This window comes from Limulus polyphemus, unplaced genomic scaffold, assembly GCF_000517525.1.
Source record: "Limulus polyphemus unplaced genomic scaffold, Limulus_polyphemus-2.1.2 Scaffold146, whole genome shotgun sequence".
Lineage (NCBI taxonomy): Eukaryota > Metazoa > Arthropoda > Merostomata > Xiphosura > Limulidae > Limulus > Limulus polyphemus.
This window is the reverse complement of record NW_013665756.1, coordinates 553,917-578,922: the sequence shown is the minus strand read 5'-3', so window position 1 is coordinate 578,922 and position 25,006 is coordinate 553,917. Positions and strand designations below refer to the sequence as shown.

The window sequence follows — 25,006 nt, the reverse complement described above, 5'->3', positions numbered from 1 at the left end:
TTATCCTGAAAGCAAAGGGACATGTCTGCTGATTAACATGAGATCCAACAAAATATCTACTTTGAAGTAATTGTGAGTTCTCTATTACAAAACAAACACCATATGTGTACTTGCTTAAATACTGGACTGGCAATTCTACTGCATCTCAAGTACCACAATGATTACCTCCCCCCGACAAAAAAAATGTATAAATTCAGATAGAGCATATCAAAACCTTTCCCACAATTCCCTAAATGAACAATACTTTTCTCAACCATCTTTTTACATCTCTTTCCCAAAATGCCATGATATTTTAACCATATATTACCCATTGTCTTCTACTGGATTAGTTTAATCTTAAAGATTGGAGTTTTTAATTCTGCACTGTTCTACCCTTTGCCAGTCTGGACTACTTTGAGCCATGCTAAGTCAGGTGTTTGCATGAGTTAGCTTTCCACAAGATTAGCATTAAGTTGTTTTTTCTCAAAACCAACACATTCTGGAAGAGATGATATCGAGCTTCTTCACAATCACAATAATATACAATGATTATGGAGTTGTCTTTAGACCTCCATAATCATGGTCCAACAGTACATAAAAAGTAGAATTTCATCAATAGATCTAAACTGTAGGAGGCGAAAGTAAACACCACTAAATCTTTACTTGCTAGTGTCTGAGGATCGATATAATTTTTGTATTGATTAACAACATTCACTGTTAAGAGTTTATTTAATTATCATGACAGTGTAACCATATTCCATGATCATACACATCACTTAGGACTGTATTTTGTTGTGAGATTATTTTGAGCCATCACAAATATGATGGCTATTTCTAGAAGGTAGTTGAAAGTTTGTGTGAAATAAAAAAGCTTAATCTGAGTAATTTTGTACAATTCTTTAAGCTTTGGTACTATCATATGAACCAACCTTAACAGTTATATTGGTTTGTTTTCTTTGTGTAAAGGGATATACAAAAACACAAGTGTCTTTTAATGAATGAAAATGGTAAACAAAATTTCTTGATAATGAACATGTATTTAAATTATTCATAAAGCCACTATTTTTAAATCCAACTGAGTCCTCATGACACTTTATTCAATTACTTACAAACTGAAATAGTTTTTTTATACACAGTACTAAGTTCCATACTTGAAGCTTTCCTTAAACCTATACAGTTAATATTCACTTAACTACATTTTCTGTTTTAACACATAATTTATTATTTAGTTATTATGAGGTCACAAAGTTACACCATGATTAAGTTTCATATGTTAATTAAACACAACAAACAAAAGCTCTCCTACCTACAATACCATAAAGGATTTGATTTTTATTTAGTATCAAAATAAACTTTAAAAATCCAATTATGATTGTATTGTGTGGTTATGCTTGATTCCTTTACCTGTTGTTCTGATCCTTCTTTGTTATTTCTTATTCTAACAAAAATCACAAGAAATGGGCATATGAAACTTCCATCCAAACAGAAATATGCAACGTTTCAGCCCAATCACAAAACACCGAATGGTGAGATGCATTTTTGTCACACCTAAGAATTAATTTTTAAGTTTGGAGTTATTATATTAATTACTACAGGTATAAATCTGACAGCTCATTTCAGCATAGTGTTCTTTAGCTACTAAACTTACATTTATGTTTGCTTTCACCAGATGGACCTGAAAAACAGCTTTTGGTCAGATTCAGTCATAGTTTATTTCAAAGTACACACTATGAAAAAAATCCTATAACAAAATGCTTCACATGGTACTGATATTTTCATATTCCAAAGTTAAAATAAATGCAACTTAACCTAATATACATGGAAAAGAATTTTTTATCTAAAAATATAAATTGCACTAGAACATTTTAACATTTTCTTTACCTAAAACTGTATTTCACATAGATACTCAGTTCTCCACAATTATTATCATATGTCACTGTTGAAAGGTTTGAGCATGTGCCAAACCTTGAATAAAATACCCACCTGTAGACGTATTAATATGTTGTGCTAGCCTATGATGTATTCATCATTAGACTATAGCCCTCCACCAATAGGTGAGTGACATGTGCTTTATATGCAGTAATCCCCCTACAGCACAATATGTACACCAAAGGTGAGTACCTATCTGAAATACATTTTTAGATAAGGAAATGAGCTCCTAACTGAGAGTACAGCAACAGAAAGGGAAAACACATGGAGCATGTCATCCATTGGGGCATCCCTCTATAGAAAACCACATCCATCTCATGCAGAGAATATGCTTTGTACAGTACATTGAGAGCATAAAATAGGCAGATAAAAATAACGTCATACATGATTCTTAAGTGTCACATAGAAAGGCTTAATGTAATAACTGCTCATCCAGTCCGTATATTTCAAGGGGTCAACAAAAACTTTATGTGCACTGTGGCTAGGGTAGTAAATCAAAGTACATGAACTACTTAACAGAATAAGCATGTGCAAAGATGAATCACCCTAGACTTGTGTCTTGAAGAGAAGGCAAAACCCAATCAGCTGGAATAACCACTGTTAACAATAACATTTTTAATGTGTATGTGTGTGTGTGTGTGTGTGGGTGGGGGTGATGTACTACACTTCCAGGTGAACACTTCAGCCCTACTTCCAACTGTGTAGTGCACTCATCTGATCTCATGTTAGTGGAATTAATCTGACCCAGCAGGGAACTCTCCATAAGAACCTTTCCAGCAGCTTGGTACTAGGGAAATAGATGGTCCTCCCACTTCACTTGAAGAAAATGGAAGTCACACTGAGGGGGTGCATGGACCAAACAGGGATAATTTCATCTGCATAAAATTCCCACGCTGATAGCAGGGGCTAGCAGGTGTGAGGGCAAGAAACACAAGTCCCACACTGATAGCAGGGGCTAACCAGGTGTGAGGGCAAGAAACACAGGTCCCACAATGATAGAAGGGTCTAGCCAGGCGTGAGGGTAAGAAACACACTTAGTAATGTCTTCTTTTTTTTTTATGAACAAGCAGTATGACTTACAAGATAAACTATAAACATTGCTGAAGCAGTCTTGTGAAAAACCCTGTATCAACAGCAGGGGTAGAAGGGCTTAACATTGTCTGTTATCCTCTACTTGATGCAGATTTTGAGAGAGAAATATTCCATTTGAGGCAGCACTGAACAAGTTGTGGGTTCCATCATCTCCAGTATACAGATATGTAGAGCTGCAAAAATAAACAAACAACAATTCAACTTCACAATTTCTGTGAAGACTGTAAAATGACAATTAAAAAGAAATGAAAATCAGAGGCAGATAAAACTGCAATGTGACACAAGTAATTACAGACAAAGGTGTTGGTGGTCATCTAGATCCCTGCCTGCAAGGGCTCGTCTAAGGTACTGTGACAGTTAGAGGTAAGAGTAGCAGTGAGATGAAAAATTTTATGGGAAAGGACATTAAAAAGAAATTTAGTGACATCGCCATAGAGGAATACAAAAGCTGGATGAGTTGTTTCATCCAACAGTCAAAGTGGAAGATAGTCACGAGAAGAAGAAAAATCCCATGTCAAAAAAACATTATGTTGAGTCCCTCAAAAAAAAAAAATCAGTATGAGCAAGAAAACTACAAACTGTCTTGACAGGACAGAAAATATTATAATGACCGGAACAACTGTACAAATAAAAGGGAGGGAAAGTGGAGAAATCATCTGATCAAATTCTTGAGGAGGAAGAAGCTATTGGAAATAAAATCAATCTGTTCTTGTAGTGAGTAGTGCAGGAGTTGTTCAAGACAAAAAATGAAAGAACATCTCCCACATGCAAGAAGGAAAAGAAAATATGTCTTAAGAGAAAGATAGTACAGGGAAAAGGTAGTCAAAGGTTCAAATGGAGGACAAATGAGAGTCCTAATAATGAAACAGAGGTTTCAGTTGAGAATGAAGACAAATAAAGAAAAAAGCTTAGAAGAGGTCCATAAAAACTAGAAAGAATAGAAGAATGGTCAGGGAAGAGACAGGAGTTCATTGACAAAATGGTTCTGTAACCGGTAATGATAGAAATGGACAATCTGCCCTCAAAAGCCAGGTAAAAATGGAAATGAGATGAGGAAGAGCTGAACAATCTGGAGAAAATGTTGAATAGATCATCAACAGTAAATCACCTATTTGTGTTGATAAAGTGCAAATGTAGTTGGCCAACAAAAGCAAGCAAGAAAACAACTGTCTGTGAGGGAATCATGTCTGTCTTGCAAAGAACCAGTCAAAAGACATATATAAAGATAGAGTGACACATTCTGAAGAAATATGAAGGTTCAAGGCTGAAACACCAGGATATTTAAAGACCACTCAATCTGAAGATTTTGGTCTTGGTGAGAGCTGATCTGGCACCAAATTCAGAACTCCTAGAACATGGAAGGCCAAGAACCAACTTTTGTTGTTAATTGTTCAAAAGTGGAGCTCGAGAACAAGAAACAAAGGTCCAAAGAATGAGTACCTCACTCTTCACTGATGTAATAAATGACAGTGGAGTTGTTGAAATGGATAAAATCAAGATGTATAGACAGTCATAAGAAAACATGATGGCAGGTCCATTTTTTTGCCTATATCTCAATGCCACTGATGTGGAAAGACTGTTTTGCAAGAGACCAAACACCAAAACAGAGTGAAGGTATTCAGAAGTACATCCCATCTAGCTAGAATGGCATCTGTGAACAGGTGTAAGTCTGAGCAGGATGGAGGAAGATGAAAGCTCACAGTTGTATGGAAATGTTTGAGCCACAATGACATTGAGATCACATGGTATATTTTACTGTTCTGCTAGAATCCACTGAAGGGGACACAAAAGAAGTGAGAGAACTCAAAAGTGACAGAACCTTATTAATAGGGAGAAAATGAGACATGAGAGCCTTGGAAAGCAGAAGATTCATATCTCAAAAATGTAAAGAAAAAGCCTGAGTCAAATACATGAGATTTAGTCAACATTTATGAAGCTCCTAAACAGAGGTCTATGTCTCAACTTCCAACAAGTTATTTGTAGGTCCCACATATGTCACTGCATGACATAAGCCTTTAAGTTCCCTTAACAGAACAGCCAGTGAGAACTGAAAAACACCCAATCTGTGAGGCAAAAGCAAAGGAATTTTAGTGGTTGAAAAAAGGTATAGTAGTCAGTAGTGTAGAGGTAAGTTGTGTTTCTGTATACTGGGCAGCTTTTCAGACTAGCACGCAGTTAGGTGACACTTGCATTGCTTTTTTACCTCTTTTCACAACTGCAATGGTAAAACATGCAATGAAAAATGCTAAAGAAGCAATTCGGCTTATCAACCCAGGCCAGAGACTTGTCATTATCATGGATTCGCCTCTTTACATCCTTGCTAAACAGATCCAGTGGGCATATCCTGAAACACATAGTGAAGACAAGTTTGTAGGTGCCATGAGCAGCCTTCATATTTAAAAAGTCATTCTTAAGACTTTGGGTCACTGGCTTGATGGCATTGGATGATTTGAAGTGACTGCAGAGGCTGGTGTTGCTAAGAATCTCTGATGTGAAGCACACACAGTATGCTTACCAGGTCAACAAAGCTGCGCTGCACATACTTCAACAAGCTGCATATCAGGAAAAATCAGTTGACAATGGTGCCACTACTTCTGCAAGTTGGTGTGAAATAAAATCAAATAAACAACCTCAATTTATCTACCAAGATGCTGTCAAGGAGCTTGGGCTCTTATTGAACCTTCATATATTATGTAAAGGAAACTTTGATTTATATGTATTTATTATAGATGAGGTAATACCATTAAACTGTGCACTATGCATATTGGTTGACTGAAAAAAAATCTCATCCTACAGTACATGAAGAATTCATCAGGGGCAATTTTGTTGTACAAAGATCTAGCCACAAGTTCAAGTTCTCACTCATGGCACTTGATCGGTCACACAAACAATCTAATAAAAGCATAAAACAAGGAGGAGGAGCTGTTACATTACTTAATAGTCCAACATCTCTCAGGAGGTGGATGCTAGTAGGACCAGAGGTCTCAAGGCTTTTGCGTGAGTTTGAGGAATCTCCCTCTTCAGATGAGGATGGTAAAGCTCCCATTTCTCACCATGAAAAGTAATATTCAATGCAGGAGAAATTAATCAAACATATCAAGTCCATGGTAGAGACCATCAAAAACCATGGGAACCTACTTCTCAAAACCTTATTGCTCTAATTACAAGAGATGTGATAGATATGATTGTGGTGCATGCTGTCAAGTCAGAAATGTGAACTGGGAGAGAGCAGTATGAATCACTTGTAAAAGGTCAACTGACCAGTCAAAGGCAACCAGTGATTGATATCACAAAGATAAACAATATTCTTCTAATTAACAATTAACCAACAAAATCTCACTCAAAGATCCAGCATCAGGCAGCTGCATTACAAAAAAATTGTAATCTGTTTCCCAATTATACATATCATGTTAGTCTAGAGTTGGAAAACTTGTGCAATTTTCTGTTCATGAGAACAGTCCTAAACCACCCTCATTATCATGTCAGGAAAAACTGAAAATGGGAATAAAATTTGACCTCTCCAGATGTCTGGAAGATCAATGTACATACCCAGTGAACCCTTGCCAGATATATCAATAAAAATTCTTGATGGTGCAGCTATAATCCACATATAAAAGCAAAGGACAGCAAAGGCATTTGGCAATTATGCAGAGAAAAGACTGAGAAGAGAAAACAGAGATGTTGATACAAGGAGAAGAGTAACTGACAAAAAAAACTATCTCCAAAGGAACTGGAATGTCTTTTTTGAGAATGATTAAAACAAGGAATAACTCTTCATACTCTTGCCCAGAAACTATTGACAATGGATGTCAGACCTAAACAAGTATTCATAACACAGTTAGAGATAATCCTTACAGTATACGATTCAGAGACAGATGCAATGCTAATCTTCAGCCACAAAGTCAAGAGGAAGCAGACACCTGTGTGTTACTACATGTGGCCCATGCTAACAACAACTGTCATAAAAATATAATAATTAGGACTGTTGACAATGATGTAGTGGTTACTTCCATATCACAATTGCTAAACCTATCTTTGATAGAACTGTGGATTCCCTTTGGTGTTTGTAAACATTTCCAATACATCCCTTGTCACTCTATTGCTTTGAACTTAGAGGTCTAGAAAATGCAACTGGCTCACTCTTTCTTCATGCATTCATAGGTGGTGATACCATATCTTATCTTGCACAGAGAAGAAAAAAAAATTGTATGGAATGTTTGGGAAGTACATCTAGAGATGACTGAGACTTGTAGCACTAAGTAGCCCATCTTGTCCAAAGAAAATTCTGCAGCACCACTTCCAGAGCAATTTGTGATACTTCTATGTTCAAGAACATCTCAGTTTTGTGCTGTAAATGATGCATGCCTGGTCCTCTTTGCAAAAGGATCCCAAGCTCTGGAGAATACACCTCTCACACAGACAGCCCTCATTCAACAAATAAGGAGAGCCACACTGCAATTTGGATACATGTGGGCTCAATCACTACTACCTACATCTGAACTCCAATCCTTTGTTAACTGGGGCTGGGACAAATTGACAACATTACTGGTGGCCTGCAATGCATGCCATGAGCTGGTATACTATGGCTGTAATAAAACATGCCAAGGATTGTGCAAATGTTATTGTTCTAGTCTTGCTTGTACTACTCTGTGCACCTGAAGTGAAAACTGCAGCAGGCAAGACATACAAGCAGCCGAGTAGTTACTCTTTGGAAATCTTGTATTTCTGTTTAAATCGATATCTTTAATGTGAGTGACTACTATATACCATAAATTTGAGAGTATAAGCATCTAAAGGTTTTATGTGGGTATGTGTCAAATGCTTTTTTAATCTGCCCTCAGTTCTACAGAAGTTTTTGGTTGATGCATAATATATTCCCAATGTTTGTATCTGTATTTCATTGATATCACAGTCAGCAACCTTTAACTAGGTATGTTACTGCTCAAAAATTGTAATTATGAATTAAAATAAATGTCATCCATGACCGTTAGTTCACAGATTGTTTTATGTTTCATAATGTCACTCAATTTTTCTTGTTGTAATTTCACATACTTTTTAATAAGTATCCTTATTGTTGAAAAAAAAAGACTGTATGGCTAAATCTAGAAATGGATTTGGTTGAACATATTAAATATACTTGATAGTTACATACATTTTGTTATACTTTTAAGCATGTTACATTCATTATATGGCTTTTGCTTGCATTAGGTATTAGATAATATGATTCATTGAAACTGATCTTCACAATTAAGTACCTGTAAGAGATTGTATGCCATATATATTATGTATTTCAGTGTAAAGATACCTAGAAGAGACATGCACTATAAATGAAATTTGAGAAGTAAAGAAGTTTGATTTTGTAACTATCTATGAAATGACTTAGGAAGACTGAAATAACATTGTTGATGAAAGTAAGGTTGAATTTTAAATGATGTTGACTAAATATTTATTTCTTTAATATATTTTAACAACACAGTAAAATACAGATATGTATTCCAAAGTAGGCATATTGGCTTTCAAAAACAGCTATTTTAAAATAGAATATCACTAACCATTGCTTCTTTAATGCTTTGATATTTCAAAACAGGCATAAAATAGCAAATAGGACTATACATAAGCATCAGTTGATGTTATTATTTAGTTTATTCGAGTAAAGATGCATTTCTGGTAACAAAATGTAAAATTAAATGACTGATGGAAGCCATTTTGATGTTTCAGTAGTCATACATATATAAATGTTGCAAAATCAGATTCTGTCACTAAAAGAATATAATTACATGTCAAGTTATACATGTTTATCTCAATTAGAACCAAAAATACAGAAAATTACAGATTTTGGCAGCAGCTTGAAATCCAGGATGGCAGCAGTTTCATCCAGAGTTCAGTGTGGTATCCATTCTTAATCAATAAAGAGTGCTTGGAAGAAGCTTTGTGCAAAGTTTGGTGCTTTCATTAGAAACTGAACAATTTTTTGCTTATCTGAAGCACTAACAGGACCAAAGCTGAAGAGTGTTTCCAGAAACACCTTGTCTGTGAGCCCCTTGATGGCTGGCCTCTCAGGTGGGGGGTGACACACACACACCAAGAAGGGACCACAAGATGAGCTCCCCAAATTGTCTGCATAAAGGAAATGAGTCAATTAAAATACCCATGAATAAAACAGAGGGAGTCTAATTCTAGAAAACAAGGTGTCCTGATGAAGCAAATCCAAGAATCAAAGAAAGTGAACAGAGTAATAGATGAAAAAGAAAATTGGGAAGAAAGAAAAACAGGTTAGTTCAACCTTACCCTAGTAAGGATGTTGGTGTAGTAATTCAAAGCCTCAGAAGAGGGGATACAGGGAATAGCAAGCTAATAAAGCAAAAAGAGCAGATAGATGGTAAAAAGAGTCAAAGTACAAGAAAAATAATATTTCCAAGCTGTGCAAAGAAATTCAAAGGAATAAGAGCACTAGAAAAAAGAATTCTAACCATATCCCACAGAGAACAATTTTTAAATTTAGGGAAGACATGGCAACTAAGAGTCAATACAAGAACAGATTGAAAGAATCTGTAACAATCAGGCACGGGAATAAAAGAAACAAAAGATGAGTTGAAGTGTGTGCAAGTAGACACCCAAGAACCAGCAGAAAATAACTGAAGTAAAAGAACACAGAATATGTGGTAAGAACTGGTCAAAGACAAGGCAGGCTCAGTATAAGGTACAAAAGCAGGATACCATATATCCTGGATCAAAGATGAATCAATTACATGAGGTAAAATGGTTGCCATTTAAAGAAAATAAGAACAACACCTATGAAAGAAAGTCTGGACCTTGGGATGTTTCAGAAATGCAGATATAAGAAATCACAACTAATAAAATCCATAAAACAGAATTCATAGAAAGTAATATTATGATTATAATTATTAACATGATTACTTATTTTTAAGTAGGTTTAGTATATCCAATGGTATGTAGGCCTTGGTCATTTTCATAATGATGAAAATTGAGATTAATTATCAAAACCAGAACACTGGAACTCGTGTCTCAAAATCTTATAGTTTGATGAAGAAACGAAATCAAATTAATGTAAGAAAAGATATTGGTTTGTATCAGAAGCTCTAACTGAAATTTTTAAAATTTGTATCTTTATTTCTCAAAATCAAGAAAATAAAGATAAAAAAACATAAAATTCTGAATTATTAGCTAAAAGTTTAAAACAAAAAGCACAAAAATTCCATAATTCATTGTGAAACAAAAAAGACATCTGAACCACTAGCAGTACCGAGAAAAGGAGCTTTTGGTTTACACAATATGCTCAAGGGAATATTGCACATGGAGGATGTTTCACCCTCCTATTAAAGTAGGGCTATAGTTTAATACTGATTGTGTCACAGACTGGCACAGCACACACTAATACATATAGAAGTGGGAGTTTCGTTCACAGCTTGGCAAATGCACAAATACATTTATCTGTAGTGTAACAGCTATTTGTTCTGTGGAAAGATGAGTGGCATTTCTGAGGATTGAATGTTTGAAGTTTCTTATAGTAAATACTTAACAGTTAACAAACCAGGGCTCAAATTTCTTATTCTTATATTAGTGTTAATTGTAACAAAACACAAACATAAGCTGAAGACAACTATTAATGCACACATTGCCACACTTGGAGATACCTATGTAATAATTTTAGAGTTCATGAATATAGTTACAACAGACAATTAATAAAGTACCATACATCTTCAAATTGCTTGTGTTCATACAAAAAAAAAAAAATATTCAGCATTTTAGTGATTAGTTTACAAACAGTTTTAATAGTAACGTGCTCCTGGCATCATGTGCTACTTATTGTTAATACTGTTACTTAACTTCAAGTTTTCAAAGAAACTTAGCTGTTATATAGCTACCAAGAGAAAAAGAATTAATATTTAAAAGGTACGAAGTAAACATAAATCCAACTACTAAATTAGAAAACTGTGTAGCTTAATGCTTTATCAGTGAGCATTTAAAAAACTTACAAACCATAACTTAGATATTTATAATACTGACCAAATTTTTTTTAAGACATAAAAAACACGCAATTTACAAGTCTTTTGTCACTTGAAACAAAACAAACCAACCTACACTTAGTCCTGAACGGTTAATGCATTCTGACATATAAAGTCCACTTATTATCTTGATTAACATATTTTACACCCACAAAAAAAACAAGATTTTTATACATATGATACATAAACAAGGTTCAAACTCTTACTAAAAAAAACAAAATAATGAAGAAAATGCAAATAAATTTCACAGTGAACAAACAAAACAAGTATTTAGTTCCATGAGAGAACAATTAATGAAGACAAAGTAGTATTATTAATGAAAGTTTTAAATGACAGTGTATAGGTAAGATAATGATTCAACATGTCCTGTCATAAAGCACACAGTAAAACAAAGTGACAGAATCTTTTAGTTTTATGACTAATGAAATGTATTACACATATCTAGTAAATATTTTCATTAAAGGAGAAAAATTTCTTCCAGGTTCATGAGAAGTTTTATTAGTATTAATAAGCAATAGTACCACTTTAACATTTTTTATATATGTAACCAACAAAAAATCTAAATAATACATAACTGACTATAAAACATGATGCACATATATTCATAATTTTAAAAAATCACAATAATATACCTCAAACAATGTTTTCATCTGCTCCTAATTTTCTCTTTGCAAGAAAAAAAGTTTATTTAATAAAGTAATTCAAAAGAAAGCCATGAAAGCCCCAAGGCCTCCTAAGTCCTGTGTGTGGGAATAATTTCCTCCTTCATCCCCAGGGTTATGAACCACTGGGACAGCGGTGTGTGGCATTGGAAGTGGATGATGAGATGAGGGATGATGTTGATGAGGGATGTTGGCAGGCATCACAGTAACATTTGTTTGCTGGTCAGGTGGCATCATTCTTGTCTCTACATACATAACTTGTGAATGGTGATTATGTTGTTGAAGTGGGTCAACCACAGATGCTTGCTGGTTATGGACTGATTGATTCTGCACCAACAGAACTCTGGTTGATAGTTCTGGACTAACTTCTGTGTTATAAGAGTACTGGTACAATGATGGTTCTTGCTCAGTGGTGTGCATTTCACTGACAATTGTTGCTTGAGTATCTAGATTGGGAAAACATGAGGGGTCAAATTTTTGCCGTCGTGGTTTCCTAGGTTTAAATGGCACTCTTGCAGTGGCATTTAAACCATGATGCTTCTCAACATGCTCCTTCAGTTTATCACGTCTTGTGCTACTGTACTCGCACTGGTCACATTTATAAGGCTTAACACTCAGGTGAATACGCTCATGTCGCACGAGATGGCTCTTTTCTATGAAGGCACGTCCACAAACAGCACAGATGTGAGATCGTTCTGCAGTATGGGTTCGTATGTGGGCAGCTAACTGACTCTTCTTGGGTGTAAAGTATGTGCAGTTGGCATGATTACAACGAAAAACATCACCAGTGTGTATCTTCTGATGAAGCTGTAGATGAGATTGATATTTTGTGGAAAACCCACACATATCACAGAGAAAGGGGCGAATGTTGCTGTGAGTTGCCATGTGCTGATCAAGGGATCCTTTCATGCTGAAGCAACGGCCACAGTGGTCACACTTATAAGGCTTCTCACCAGTATGGCTCCTCTTGTGAGCAATTAAATTACACTTAGTGCGACAACGATAACCACACTGTTCACACTGGAATGGCTTCTCATCTGTGTGCTTCATTCGATGCGTCAACAGGAACTGGATTCTTTCACAAGTGTAAGGACATGATTCACACTTGTAAGGGGGGCCATCATAGTGAGCCCTCATATGGTCCCAGTATTCACGATTCCAGCTGCAGGTAAAATCACAAATTCCACACTTGTAAGTTACATCTTTGGCATGAACCGAGGATATGTGCTGCTCGAGACGATTTGTTCCATTAGAAATATAGCAACAATAAGGACATTTCATGCCATCTTTCCCTTTTATTTGCAGAAGTTGATCAGAAGTATCTTTTCTTTTACGAAACTCATAAACAATGTTATTGTCACAGTTCTGATCTTCACCTTCTTTAAAGTCTAGTGTTTTCTTTCCACTGTGATCATGTGATAGGTCTGAATTAGTTATTACTTCTAGTCTTTGATACTTGGGAGGTCTACCGCGTGGTCTTTTAGGCACAGAAACTTGAGCATGAGGCTTAGAGAGGGTCTGCTCAATTTTTCTGGGACGACCAGGCTTCCGTTTGTGAGGCACAGTAGACATTTTCTTATTATAGTGCTTTAGAGGAACATTAAAATAATTATTTTAGTAACAAAAGTATGTAATATTATCATCAATGAGACAGCTTAGTACAATATTAGCTTGTCAAAATCTACATGAACATAGCTCAATTAAGTCTAGCCTTATAGCCTTAAGTGCTAAAGTAGACAGGTGGTGCATACAGTCAAAACTTCTGAAAACAAAAGTGTAAAATTGTACGAGGCCTGTTACTCCTTGTGTTGTTTCTTAATAAATCGAAAAGTATGGGATCAAGAATTATACACATGTACAAACTAAGGCATGTGAAACTTACAACTGGTGCTGGGACTTAGCTTAATCATATGTCATAGTCTTGAATAGAAAAAATATTAACTTATAAGTGAAAAAACAGATCTGCATTAAACAGATCTGTCCACCAGACAGTACAAAAACACAAGTTCTAGTGTAAATAGAGCCTAGAATAGTTCATTACAAGTATATAGTTAAAACATCAGACTGATAGTTAAATACTGTACTGCAATGAAAACACTTTAAAGTATGTATAAATAAAGCAATGCATCATATAATGTTTGTAGTCTGTTGAACAACTGTTATATCTCTGGTAAATGAAACTTATCAGCAGCTACAACTTATCATATATGTATGATTGTTAATTTTGGAGACATCTTTAATGAAAAACACAATTTGATTTTAACCTGTACAATCATTAAACTTGAAGTCTGAATTTTTCCACCCTGCACTATTATTTGGACATATTAGAGGTTATAGCTACAAGCCGAATAAATCAATTGCAAAGCACCTGAAGACACAAAGTAAAGATAAAACAAATATATTATCTAAGTAACATGGAAATTCATTTGTTACTACTTTTGTAAGAAAGAAATTAAACTGATTCCACTGAGACATTAAATTAATTTGATCATTCAATATAATACTATAAAATATTTATGAGAAGAACTATCAAAATTTAGTGGAAAATATATTATAAGGAAACAAGTGTCCATAGAAAAATCACTCCTTTATAATTTTTTCACCAGTTAGGATCACAATATTCCTCATTCATAATCAACCATGAAATAATGAGAAAGAACAGTTATATGGATCAGACAGAGTACACTGCATAAGAAGGAAAGTAGTAGCCAGAAAGAGCAATTATATGGATTAACAATAGAAACAGTACACTAAATTAGTAGGCAAGAAGTAGGCACAAAGAAAACCATATATGTAATTACAGTGAGGTTGTTGTGGAAGACATCAATCCTTGTCAAGTAATAGTGTATATGATCACCAAAGTCTAATTATTAATAAGTTACTTGTAAAAACTGTAGGTACTAATTACTAATTAGTTTTAAACATCTGCTGCTCTTAGGGAAGTCCTGAAAAGGTCTGTTTCTGTTATGGTAGTGGCGAGGATTTAAGCCACATCTAGATGGAGGGGCTAGGTGCTATCTACTCTTCTGGGGCTTTCTCCACCAGGGCTTGAATCAACTAAATTATTTTAATGCTTTTGAGATGGATATCTGTTTTTTACTTTTACGTTGACTGACAGTAATATCAGTTAGATGGATATAGAAGGCTTATTTTATATTTGTTTTCTGAATGTCATTCATATCCTACTCAAATTTATCATAAGGTCTTCCTTGGCATGATGGTCTATTGCAATTAGATCAATAATGTCTTATGTGTCTGCTATGCTCCTGAATTCTAATCTTTGTTAATCTTTTGTTTCTTCAATGTACTGGGGTCCAATTTAACACTTATAAATGGTGTTTTTACTAATGCTTTTGTGTAAGATTTTGGTGATTACTGACGAGCTTAAACCCGTTAGGATGACAGCTTACTCATCGTAGAAACAACAAACACATGTCTGAGTTACTTAAAGAAGTTAACATTTTCCACACCTGAAAATGTATTTCTGATAGATACTCACATCTACACACAATTCAGCTATCTTCCTCATACATCTGCCAAAGAGATTTGCATGATATTGACCTTGAAGCAAATCCCACCTAATTTCACATGAGGATAAAACCCTCCAATGTTAGAAGAGCAACAAACCTCTATGCACAATAACTCACCTTATGCACTTGTATTCATAGTAACTTCATTCTTTGATAAAGCAAAGAAAAAAAAAGAAGATGCACCAAAAGTGGGGAGGACAGGTGAGTATCTATCCGAAATGCATTTTCAGGTCAGGAAAATGTTAACTTCCAAAATAATAACCCCACTTCACACAGTTTAGCTAGAATTCCATGCTGAATAAGTAGAGGTGCCAATACAATTTTTACCTAGATGAATTCTCTTCAGAAAGTGCCTGAAGGAAAGCCCATGGAGTATGATACTTGATGGTAGGGACTTCATATGAGCACGTGTGTGGGAGACCTCATCTGAACCAGAGCATACTCTTCACCTGAAAAGGAAGGGAAGAAGGGGCAAATGCACCCGAGTGTTGCATGGATTAACCCATTCACTGCAGCTAATATACGTCCCAGTCATAGTGAATGGGTTAACGGAATAAGAACATGACTATCCAAGCACTTGCACACAAGCAATTGGGAAGCCTATATGGGTAGTGTGGTCAGGAAACCTTGTGTGCTCACATCAATTTTACTGGTAGACTCCAGCTGCAGGAGGAGGGCAAATTAGTTATGTAGTATGGATTTGTATAGTACGTGCACACATAAACTCTACAGGATGGACTTTAGCTGCAGGAGGAGGGCATGTTAGTTATGCAATATGGTGTTGAACAGTGAGTGCTCACCTCAAATCTACTGAATGGACACTGGCTGTAAATGGAAGGCACATCAATTACAAGTTCTGGTGTCATAAAGTGAGTGCTAACCTCAACTCTACAGGACAAACTCCAACCGTGAGAGGATGGCACTGTAATCATGCAATATGATTTTGTATAGAGCGTATGCTAACCTCAACTCTACCAAACAATTTCAGGCTGCAGTGGTACAAGTGGTACAGAGGGCAGAAGTGGTATGAATTTTGTTTTAGAAGAGTAACCCACATTATATTGACAATGTCACAACCATCCCACTTCTTACTGTATTGTGCTGAGCCCAACTGGTGAGGATTCTTCATGATCCACCATTCCAGCTGCTAGGAACTGGTAAGTGGCAAGGGTCTCCCATGCTTCACTCATTGAAAGGGTGTGAGGGGAATCTGCATTGGAACCAGAGGCATGCCTAGCCATCCTGCCAGAAAAATCTGTTACTGAAAACAGTGCAATGGGTGACTGTGAAGCCCTATTTTTAAAAGTCAGTAAGTGAGAGCCAAAGAAGTGAGCAGTGCATTTTCCTGGTGCTGGCATTCTCCATGATAGTCTCTGGAAGAGGTATGGTTTGAATTGGACAATTGAATAAACATGTATACCTCAATCCATCTCACAGTGAGCACAGGAACAGCAGGACAAATGGTATAATTGCTTTCCATTATCTTGACTCAATGCAGATTGTGGATAAGTATACTATGGAAGATAACACCAGCCACCATGATGGGATCCTATGAACTAAAGAGGAGGCTATGAAAAAGAAAGTGTTCTCACCTGTCTAAAGACAGTGAGTAGACTGGAGAATAGCAACTGAAGGAAGCCAAAAACCCTCAGGAGACAAAATAGCCAGATGGGAAAGATAGTGAGCAATCAAGGTGCATGGGATAGTCCACATGCCTGCCTGAATGAAAAATTAGCAATCATAGAATGAGTAAGGTGACAAACTTGATAGGAAGAAATATGGAAAAGCCTGTGAGTATCCACTTCCAATGAAGCTAATATCAGACTGAGAAGTTGATGGACCCATCCTATAAGGGTAGAAGGAGAGAGGTCTCTGGAAAAGGAGGGGTCCAGAGTACAAAGAGATAATAAAGAGGGCCTTGAAAGGTGAAGGTACATGGTAAGTGATATTGAACAGACTGAACAAGACAAAGTATCCTGTCTGGATCTGAATGATCATAGAGGTGAGATATGGAAGGAAGGTGTGGTTACCTTCCCAAGCACCATAAGTCTTATAAGGGGAAGAATGATCAAGATAGAGGAGTATATAAATGGGATGGATAAGGGTAAAGGAAGAATCAATTCCATAGACATCTGAATAACAGCAACCACAAGTGAGGAGGAGGAGAATATAAGTTAGTCTTAAGACAAGGGAAGTATAAAGAGTAAGAGGCCAACAGCTTGAATGGGTCATGTGTGAGAATATACAAAACCACACTGAGGTTCCAGTCAAGCAAGGAAGCAGGGTAAGGTGATCTGTGAAGAAGGAAGGATTGGAACTAGGTGGAGAGGATACAAAGTAAATACTCTGTGGCACTGGAAAAGGAGAAATGTTGTGAAAAATACTACCTGATAGCCAGCAGTGGTGGAGACTGACAAATCACAGTTGAATAACCAGCTAAAGAAAGTGGAAAGATGACGTACACTAGGTCAGTTAGGGGGAAGTGGTGGTGGATGGACCAACAATGATACATAAAGCACTTACAATGATACACAGACAAGGTGAACGGTTAACAAAAATGACACAAGAGAAAGGTAACATAATCAAAGAGTCAAGCTCAACAGGCAATGAACCAGACAAATCCCATACATGAAGATGAAGAGATGATATCCCTTGATGATACAGTGATGCACGAGGTTGAAGCAAGAGAGGGCATATTGAGCAGTAGAAGTAGAGGTTTGTTTGTCAAGCAAGGGAGCAGAGTAACTCAAGATTGAGCTGGCCAAAGAGGCACCACCAAGGAGTGTTGCAAATCAAGGCAAGGACCCAAGGTAGTAGACAAAGAAGAGGATAGAAAAAATTGAGATCAGTCCTGGCGAAGAGCATCAACAGCCAAAGCTGAAGGATGAGGAACCAGAGACCATGAGAGAGGAAGTTTGGAGTTGAGAAGGGTGGCAAAAGCATTCATGAAGGGTGCATTCAACTGTGAGCAAACCCAACAGAAAACATGTGGCTGGAGAGACCATTTTGTAGGTAGAATGCTGTCTGGCTAAAAGAAGTGGTCTGCAATAAAGTTCATAGCTCCCAGCACATGACAGACAATATGATGAGAATGGATTCTAAAAAAGGAAGACCAACTCTGAAAAAAAAAAAGTCTTGGAACAGGTGCACCCTTGATAGTTGATAACCATGGAATTGCCCATATGGATAATTACCAAATGATCCACTAGAAAGGATAAGTAATGGGATCATGCCCAATGGACGGCAAGATGTTTGAGCACATTGATGTGAAGAGAGCACTAATCCTGTGTCCAAATACCAGGAGTCAGGAACGAGTGGCACCTGGGAAGCCAGAGTCCCAAAAAGAGAAAGAACCTCTTGCTCAGAATGAAAAGGAGAACATATAATCTTTATGTTGTATGTAAAGAGGAGGCTAAGCATAACTGAGGGAAGAGTTGAGGAAAATTCCCAGGTGTACAAGATATTGGATAGGTGTAAGAAAGGACTTAGAAATCCTGACGAGCCACTCAAATGAGCAATCTCCTGAAAAAGAAGAGAAATGTGAAAGAGAATTTCTCCTGAGAATGAGCTAAGAGAAGCCAATCATCTACATAAAAATGGAATCATAGACCCAGTCCATGAAGATGGTGAGTGAAGGCCCTCACAATGAAAAAGGAAGTGCCCAGAACTGGAAAACCTGATTCCGGTGAAGAAATCATAGAAAAAATTTGAAGGACAGAGCAATCGGGATATAGAGGAATGCATGTAAAATGTCGATCTTGATCATCCACAGTTTGGTGAAAAGGATCAACAGAAAGAAAAGAAATTTTCAATCCAAAAGTGTGGAATGATCTTAATGCAATTGAGAGAAGAGAGGTAGCTTACCAAATTCTAGTCCCCAGTCTTTTTGGGAACCACAAGAAGTGTCTTATACCCTCTCAATGGCATGTTTGTCCAAACAACCTGATACTGCTAATACCTCCTCAAGATGTTGAAGATAAATAGGATTGGAGGGAGGAGGAGGAAGAAATGAAATGGGGGTGAGGACAGAGAGGGGGTAGAGAAGAGAAGTGGACAGCCTGTGGGTGAGTACTAGCAGAACTCATCTGTCCATATTAAACTGTGACCAGAGGTCTGCAAACCATAACAGACGGGTCCCTACAGATCCCATGCTGACCAAATGGCCACTGGTAATTCAAGTGGCAAGTCTGACATTAGTTAGAGAAGAGACAGGTAGAGGAGGAAAGTTATGGAAGTTGGAATTAAAAAGCAGGGGATAGAAGGACTTGGTCAAGGAACTAGAGTAGAAGAGTAAGGTTAAGAAAGGCAAGAAATCAAAGAAGCTAGTGAGAATTGGTGATGGGTTGCCTCAGCCCATGATTTTAGAGAGTCAGAAACACCACACAGATGTCCAGATAATGAGAAAGGAAGTAGGCAGCCATACTGAGAGTTGAGGGTATCCCTACCTAACAAGTCCCAATAGCAGAGGAACCAGGTAAGTAGAGAGAAGATGGAAAAGGCAGAAAGAGGCATAGTAGAGAATAGAATAACTTCCCTTGAAAAGTCATCTGGGGCAAATGAAGCTCCTCAGACATAAGGTGCAAGGAGGAGAGGTATTGGAGAATAGTAAGAAAAATGAGAAAACTGAGCATTGGAGAGTGAAACAGGCAACAAGGCATGGGAGAAATTGAAAGAACAGAATATACCTGTGAGATCAAATCTTGAAATAACATGGAAGGTTCAGAGATTTCCTTGACTGGTAGTGATGTATGTAGGGAAAATTCAGGAAGAAATAGGTAATTGAATTTGTCTTCCTTAGTTTCAGCTTTAAACTGAGGAGAAGGAACACACCTGAAGAATGGATGGGAAATGAAGGTCCAGCATGCATAATGGCCATAATGTCTTTCTTAGTTAACAATCCTCCTGAACCATAGATGAAATATGTCCAGTATACGAAATTTCTCCACTCACACAAGAAAAAGTCCCATTAACTTGTGAATTCTTGTTAAAAAAATAAAGCCAAAGGAGGACAAGGTCCAAAGTATAATGAAACTCAAGTTTCATCACCCAGTACAAACATCAGCAAATTGAAGAAGCACATCAAAAATAATGAAGTTACCATGAGTGCAAGTGTATAAGAGGGGTTATTGCACAAGGAGGTTGTCATCCTTCAATAAATGGAGGGCTTTTGTTGTATGATGATTTCATCATGCACCAGCACAATTCACATTAAATCACAATTAGGTGGGGGTTGCCTCAAGGCTAGTAGCATGCAAATATTTCATGCAGATGCACAAGAAAGACAGCTAAACTGTGTGAGGAGGTGAGATACTGTCACAGAAATAATTAACTTAAAAGTACAAAGCTTTCTGTACCCATATAAAACAGTTTTGGTAAGGCCTCTTAAATGCTGAAGTGCTAAAAACAGGTCCAAAAAGCAAATACTAAATACCACCTATATTCAGAAATTTGGGCCACATCTACAGGTTCATTTTGTTTTCTCCAAAATTATTAAAAAACTACAGAACATGATTCATATATAAATTTTGTTAGGAGTTCATCTTAACTTCCATGGTAAATCTCCTTAGGTAAATGAATGGTATACTTAGAAATATTTTTACAAGTTTAGTGTTATAGAATATGGATAAGTATTGAAGCCAAGACCTAACTTTTATTCATAGACAAAAGTACTATTTTAATGGTGTGAAAGCCTTTTTTTTAGCTGGCAAGGTACGATTATAATTAATTATACTTGCCATATGACATACTATTGTCTTTATAATTAAAAATACTTCTTGGTTTACATAATACTATAGTACTAGGCTGTTGAGATGACATTGCTCTATTTATAATGTCAAGAAAGAATCTTCAAAGTTTCCACAATACAAGTGTATAACATCACACCACTAAGTAACAAGACATTTTAAAAGTTTTAGTATTCCAGAAAATATTCACTGTAACGGTTTTACCCATCACATTTATATCATAAGAAAGTTTTGCTATTTCAGTATCAATGAAATATATGAAAACATGTCACTATCCCAATACTTAAAGGGTTCAGTACTCAGTAGTGTGAATTATTTTTCTTTTGAAAAATCAAAACTTCAATTATTTTGACATTCTACTTTCAAGCCAGTTTTTTACGTGTAACCTGTGTAATCATTTTATGAGAACCAAGCTTTGTATTAGTAATACACCTCTCATGAAGTACATTATCAAAGTCTGTGACTTATCTAAAATAATATTAAAATTATATGGTTGACTATGCCAATAAAACAGAAGCCAGATCATTAATTTTGTAATATGTCCCATCTAGAATCATAATGTTAATTATGACTTCTGAAACTACTGCTCAAAAGCTGCTAGTAAATTCTGACATGAGGACATACCTAAAGAACCAAACTGAATGGAGAAACATATAATGGAGAGTAAATATAAACAGGATGATCAATCAGCACAAATTAAAAAACATTATAACTCTTGAAAATGTATCTACATAAACAGTGATTTATCATCTACGATTGGACCTACTCTATTTCAAACTGAATCCATTGCAACATTTGTTGAAACAAAAGAAATCTAAATCTATTCTGCAAACAAATGCAAGAATATGGTTTGTTTACTGATACAAAATGTTTTAACTTTTTATAACATTTACAGTTCTTTTTAAAAGCTACTACTTGTCCAAAGATATGTTTTAAGACACAAAACTGTGTAATTCTGTTTTTCATACATACAGAAGGAAGCAAGTTGACTCAAGAAGCTGACAAGTGTTACAGACAATCCAATGGTATTTCTGTTGGTTTAACTATAAGTACTTTTAAAATTTTCTATTAGGATTTATCTTGCAATCAAAATATAAAATTTTAGTGTTCAAAAGGCAGCTTTTTAGTCTTAGGAAGAAAAACATCTCGTTTTATATTCATACTACAACAGTGGTAATGATTTTTATTGCAAGTAACAGTTTTCATATAATAGCTATTAAGTTCATAATAATTTACATATCACTAATATATTTCATACCAATCACTATACATTTTTTATAATCACAGTTACAATGATTTTTTATATTTTTTTATACCAATGGAATTTACATATCACTAATATATTTCATACCAATCACTATACTTTTTTTGCAATCACAGTTACAATGATTTTTTATATTTCTCTATTAATTTTTATACCAATAGAAAAGGATAAGGGGTCCGATACTTTGAATTTGAACAAGTTTCACTCTCATTCGATGACGAGAAACCCACTTTGAGACTAATAATGGTTGGAGATGGCTTGAATGGGTAATGAAGAAAAACTTTAATATAAGTTAAACATAACAGCAAACGTATAACGTTTCGACAAGGTTTTGTCATCTCCAACCATTATAAGTTTCACTCTATCATCTTTCTGCAATGTAATATATGAAATTTTTAATAACTTTCATTCTTTGCAATTCTGATTTGAGATAATGTTGTTAGACTAATGCCCTTATATGACTGATACCTGAGATAATTATGGGATGGTCTGAAAACATATTTAGACTTATAATGCTTGGAGACGGCTTGAATGGGTAATAAAGAAAAACTTTAATACTAGTTTAACAAAACAGCAAATGTACAACGTTTTGACAAGGTTTTGTTAAACTTATATTAAAGTTATTGTTAAATACCCATCTCCAAACATTATTAGTCTCAAAGTGGGTTCCTCGTCATCGAATATTTAGACTTAAAACTTAAATTAAAAATTTTTGCATTTTATGTTACTTACTAGCATATAACCCATAGAAAATAATGGAGTAAGTACTATCACCCCACCCCATAGTATACCTTAACCTCGCATTTCATAGCTAACTGAAATAAATAGATTTTGCAAAATCAAACTTGACCAACAAAGAGGCAGAAAAGTCTAATCGAGGCAGTTGCAAAATAAGATCCCGCACTACATCTTTACTTTAGGCTTATTACACCAACACTCACTATACTTATAAGGTTTCACAGCACCTCCATCATTAAAATAATAATGGACAGGTAGTGATTGAACTATTCTATCTGGAAAAATGCATTTTTGCTTTTATGACTCCTCCTATTTTGAGAAATCAAGCACACGTGACACACACTGGCTTTTATATGGGTTATTTTTCGTTTGTTATTTGTATTGATATCTAACAAAACTAGCAAAAATATCTAAAAATAACAAAAAGCACCTCCAATACTACTAGTAATAGTAACAAGTCAAGAAATCTTCAAACCTAACATGTGCGCAAATCTAAGTTCACATAAACTCTTGTCCTCATAACCTGAACACTTTAATTAAATATGGTATATACTGATTATCATAAATAAAGGTTCAGACCACTTCTAAAATCCCATACGGTTTGTATTAGTAGTAGTCTATAAGGATGAAACAAGTCCAACTTTCAATTGTACCCTTATCTATATACTTTCCTACAGATTATAAGCAAACAATCCTGGATTCCTGTTGGGCATACTAATCATTGTCATTTGGCTACAAGTTGCCTCTCATATGTATTCATGAGAGTTCATATCAGGACTTTCTGGTCCATCCTGCATACTTTCCAAGTGTTTATGGTCCTAAAATAAATTAGGCATGTCATTTGGTACAGTGGTTTGTTTGTAAACCCAGAGTTATGAAGTTTTGTAAATAACACTTTTCTTATTTGGGTAAGTTCTCATAATGACATGTATTGGCAGCTTTGGACTTTGAAAGTTTGAATAGTTCTGACACTCTCGGGATACCTTTTTCATTAAAATCAGAACAAAAGTTTGCCAACATCATTAAACTAGATTTGAGTTTATTTTTTTTTCTACTTAAACTTAAACCAACACTGCCCTTTGCCATTCCCTTCTCAATTTACGCTTTCTAAATATTTTTCAAGAAAATATTAACTCGTAAACTAAAGCATAAGGTTAAGTTTAACTACGCTAAACTCAATACACGTCTCGGTAAATAAATAAAGGTTAAATTTGAAATAGCTCTTAATTTTACTTCTAAGTTCTAGTTTGTTTTCTACCAAATTAGAATATTATTTGGACTATGCTATATAATAATAAACTTATATTTTTATAAGTACATTTTTAGTTCAACAAAATTATTACTAACCTTCTTCTTTTAGACTTTGGCCTTGCCCTACGTTGATTATTTTATCTTTTGGGGTTTTATAAATTGAAACGTTGAGGCTTTTAACTTATTTAGCTATTAAGACTTTGATATAGGTAAAACTTTAAATAGTTTGAACTTGAAGTCTAAAACTAGTAAACTAAAAGTAAAAACGAAAGTTAGGCCTATCCAATATGTGTTTATTAGAACACAATCAAGTCACATTTACTGAGCACCAAAGATGACTGAATTTTTTTTTTTTTTCAATCTTACACACAAAGTGAAGAAAGAATTTAAAAAATGTAGTTATCTAATTTATTTTACCTGGTTTACGCGAACACACTTTCCGAAAAATAAATCCCTTTCTCATATAACACTCTGCTGCCATCTATTACTGTTCATTACTAGGGAAATAAATGGTAGCGGAAAAGTTACTAATTACTTAAATGGGATTTTGTTTCTCATTCGCAGGCTGGAATGGTCTTTTCTGACTCTAAAAAATAAATATTAATCATAAAATTCAAATACTTAGTATTAATATGTATGTCTACAAACTTACTGCCGAGCTAATGGGGAAGGGGGGGGGCGAGCTATTTCTTAGCGACATTAAAACTTAAGACAGCTCATGTAGTGAAATAATCTTGGTGAAATAATCCATCACCACACACAAATGTACCTGTTTCCCGCACGAGTTTGG

The 25,006-nt window shown here is 35.5% G+C and overlaps 1 protein-coding gene across 1 annotated transcript; it reads right to left on the bottom strand.

Annotated features, from left to right (window-relative positions):
- Positions 1-1,055: 1,055 nt before the first annotated feature.
- Positions 1,056-24,656, bottom strand: LOC106475324 (zinc finger protein 888-like). Its single transcript, XM_013936017.2, has 3 exons — positions 24,634-24,656; positions 11,660-13,276; positions 1,056-3,173 (listed from the first exon to the last, which is right to left on the bottom strand). The coding sequence occupies exon 2, from the start codon at positions 13,259-13,261 to the stop codon at positions 11,729-11,731; it is 1,533 nt and encodes a 510-aa protein (XP_013791471.1). The 5' UTR covers positions 13,262-13,276; positions 24,634-24,656; the 3' UTR covers positions 1,056-3,173; positions 11,660-11,728.
- Between the last annotated feature and the right edge of the window lie 350 nt (positions 24,657-25,006).

What these genes read in the sequence shown, in the direction of transcription:
- LOC106475324 (XM_013936017.2), bottom strand. Translation starts at nt 13,261, where the DNA reads ATGTCTACTGTGCCTCACAAACGGAAGCCTGGTCGTCCCAGAAAAATT.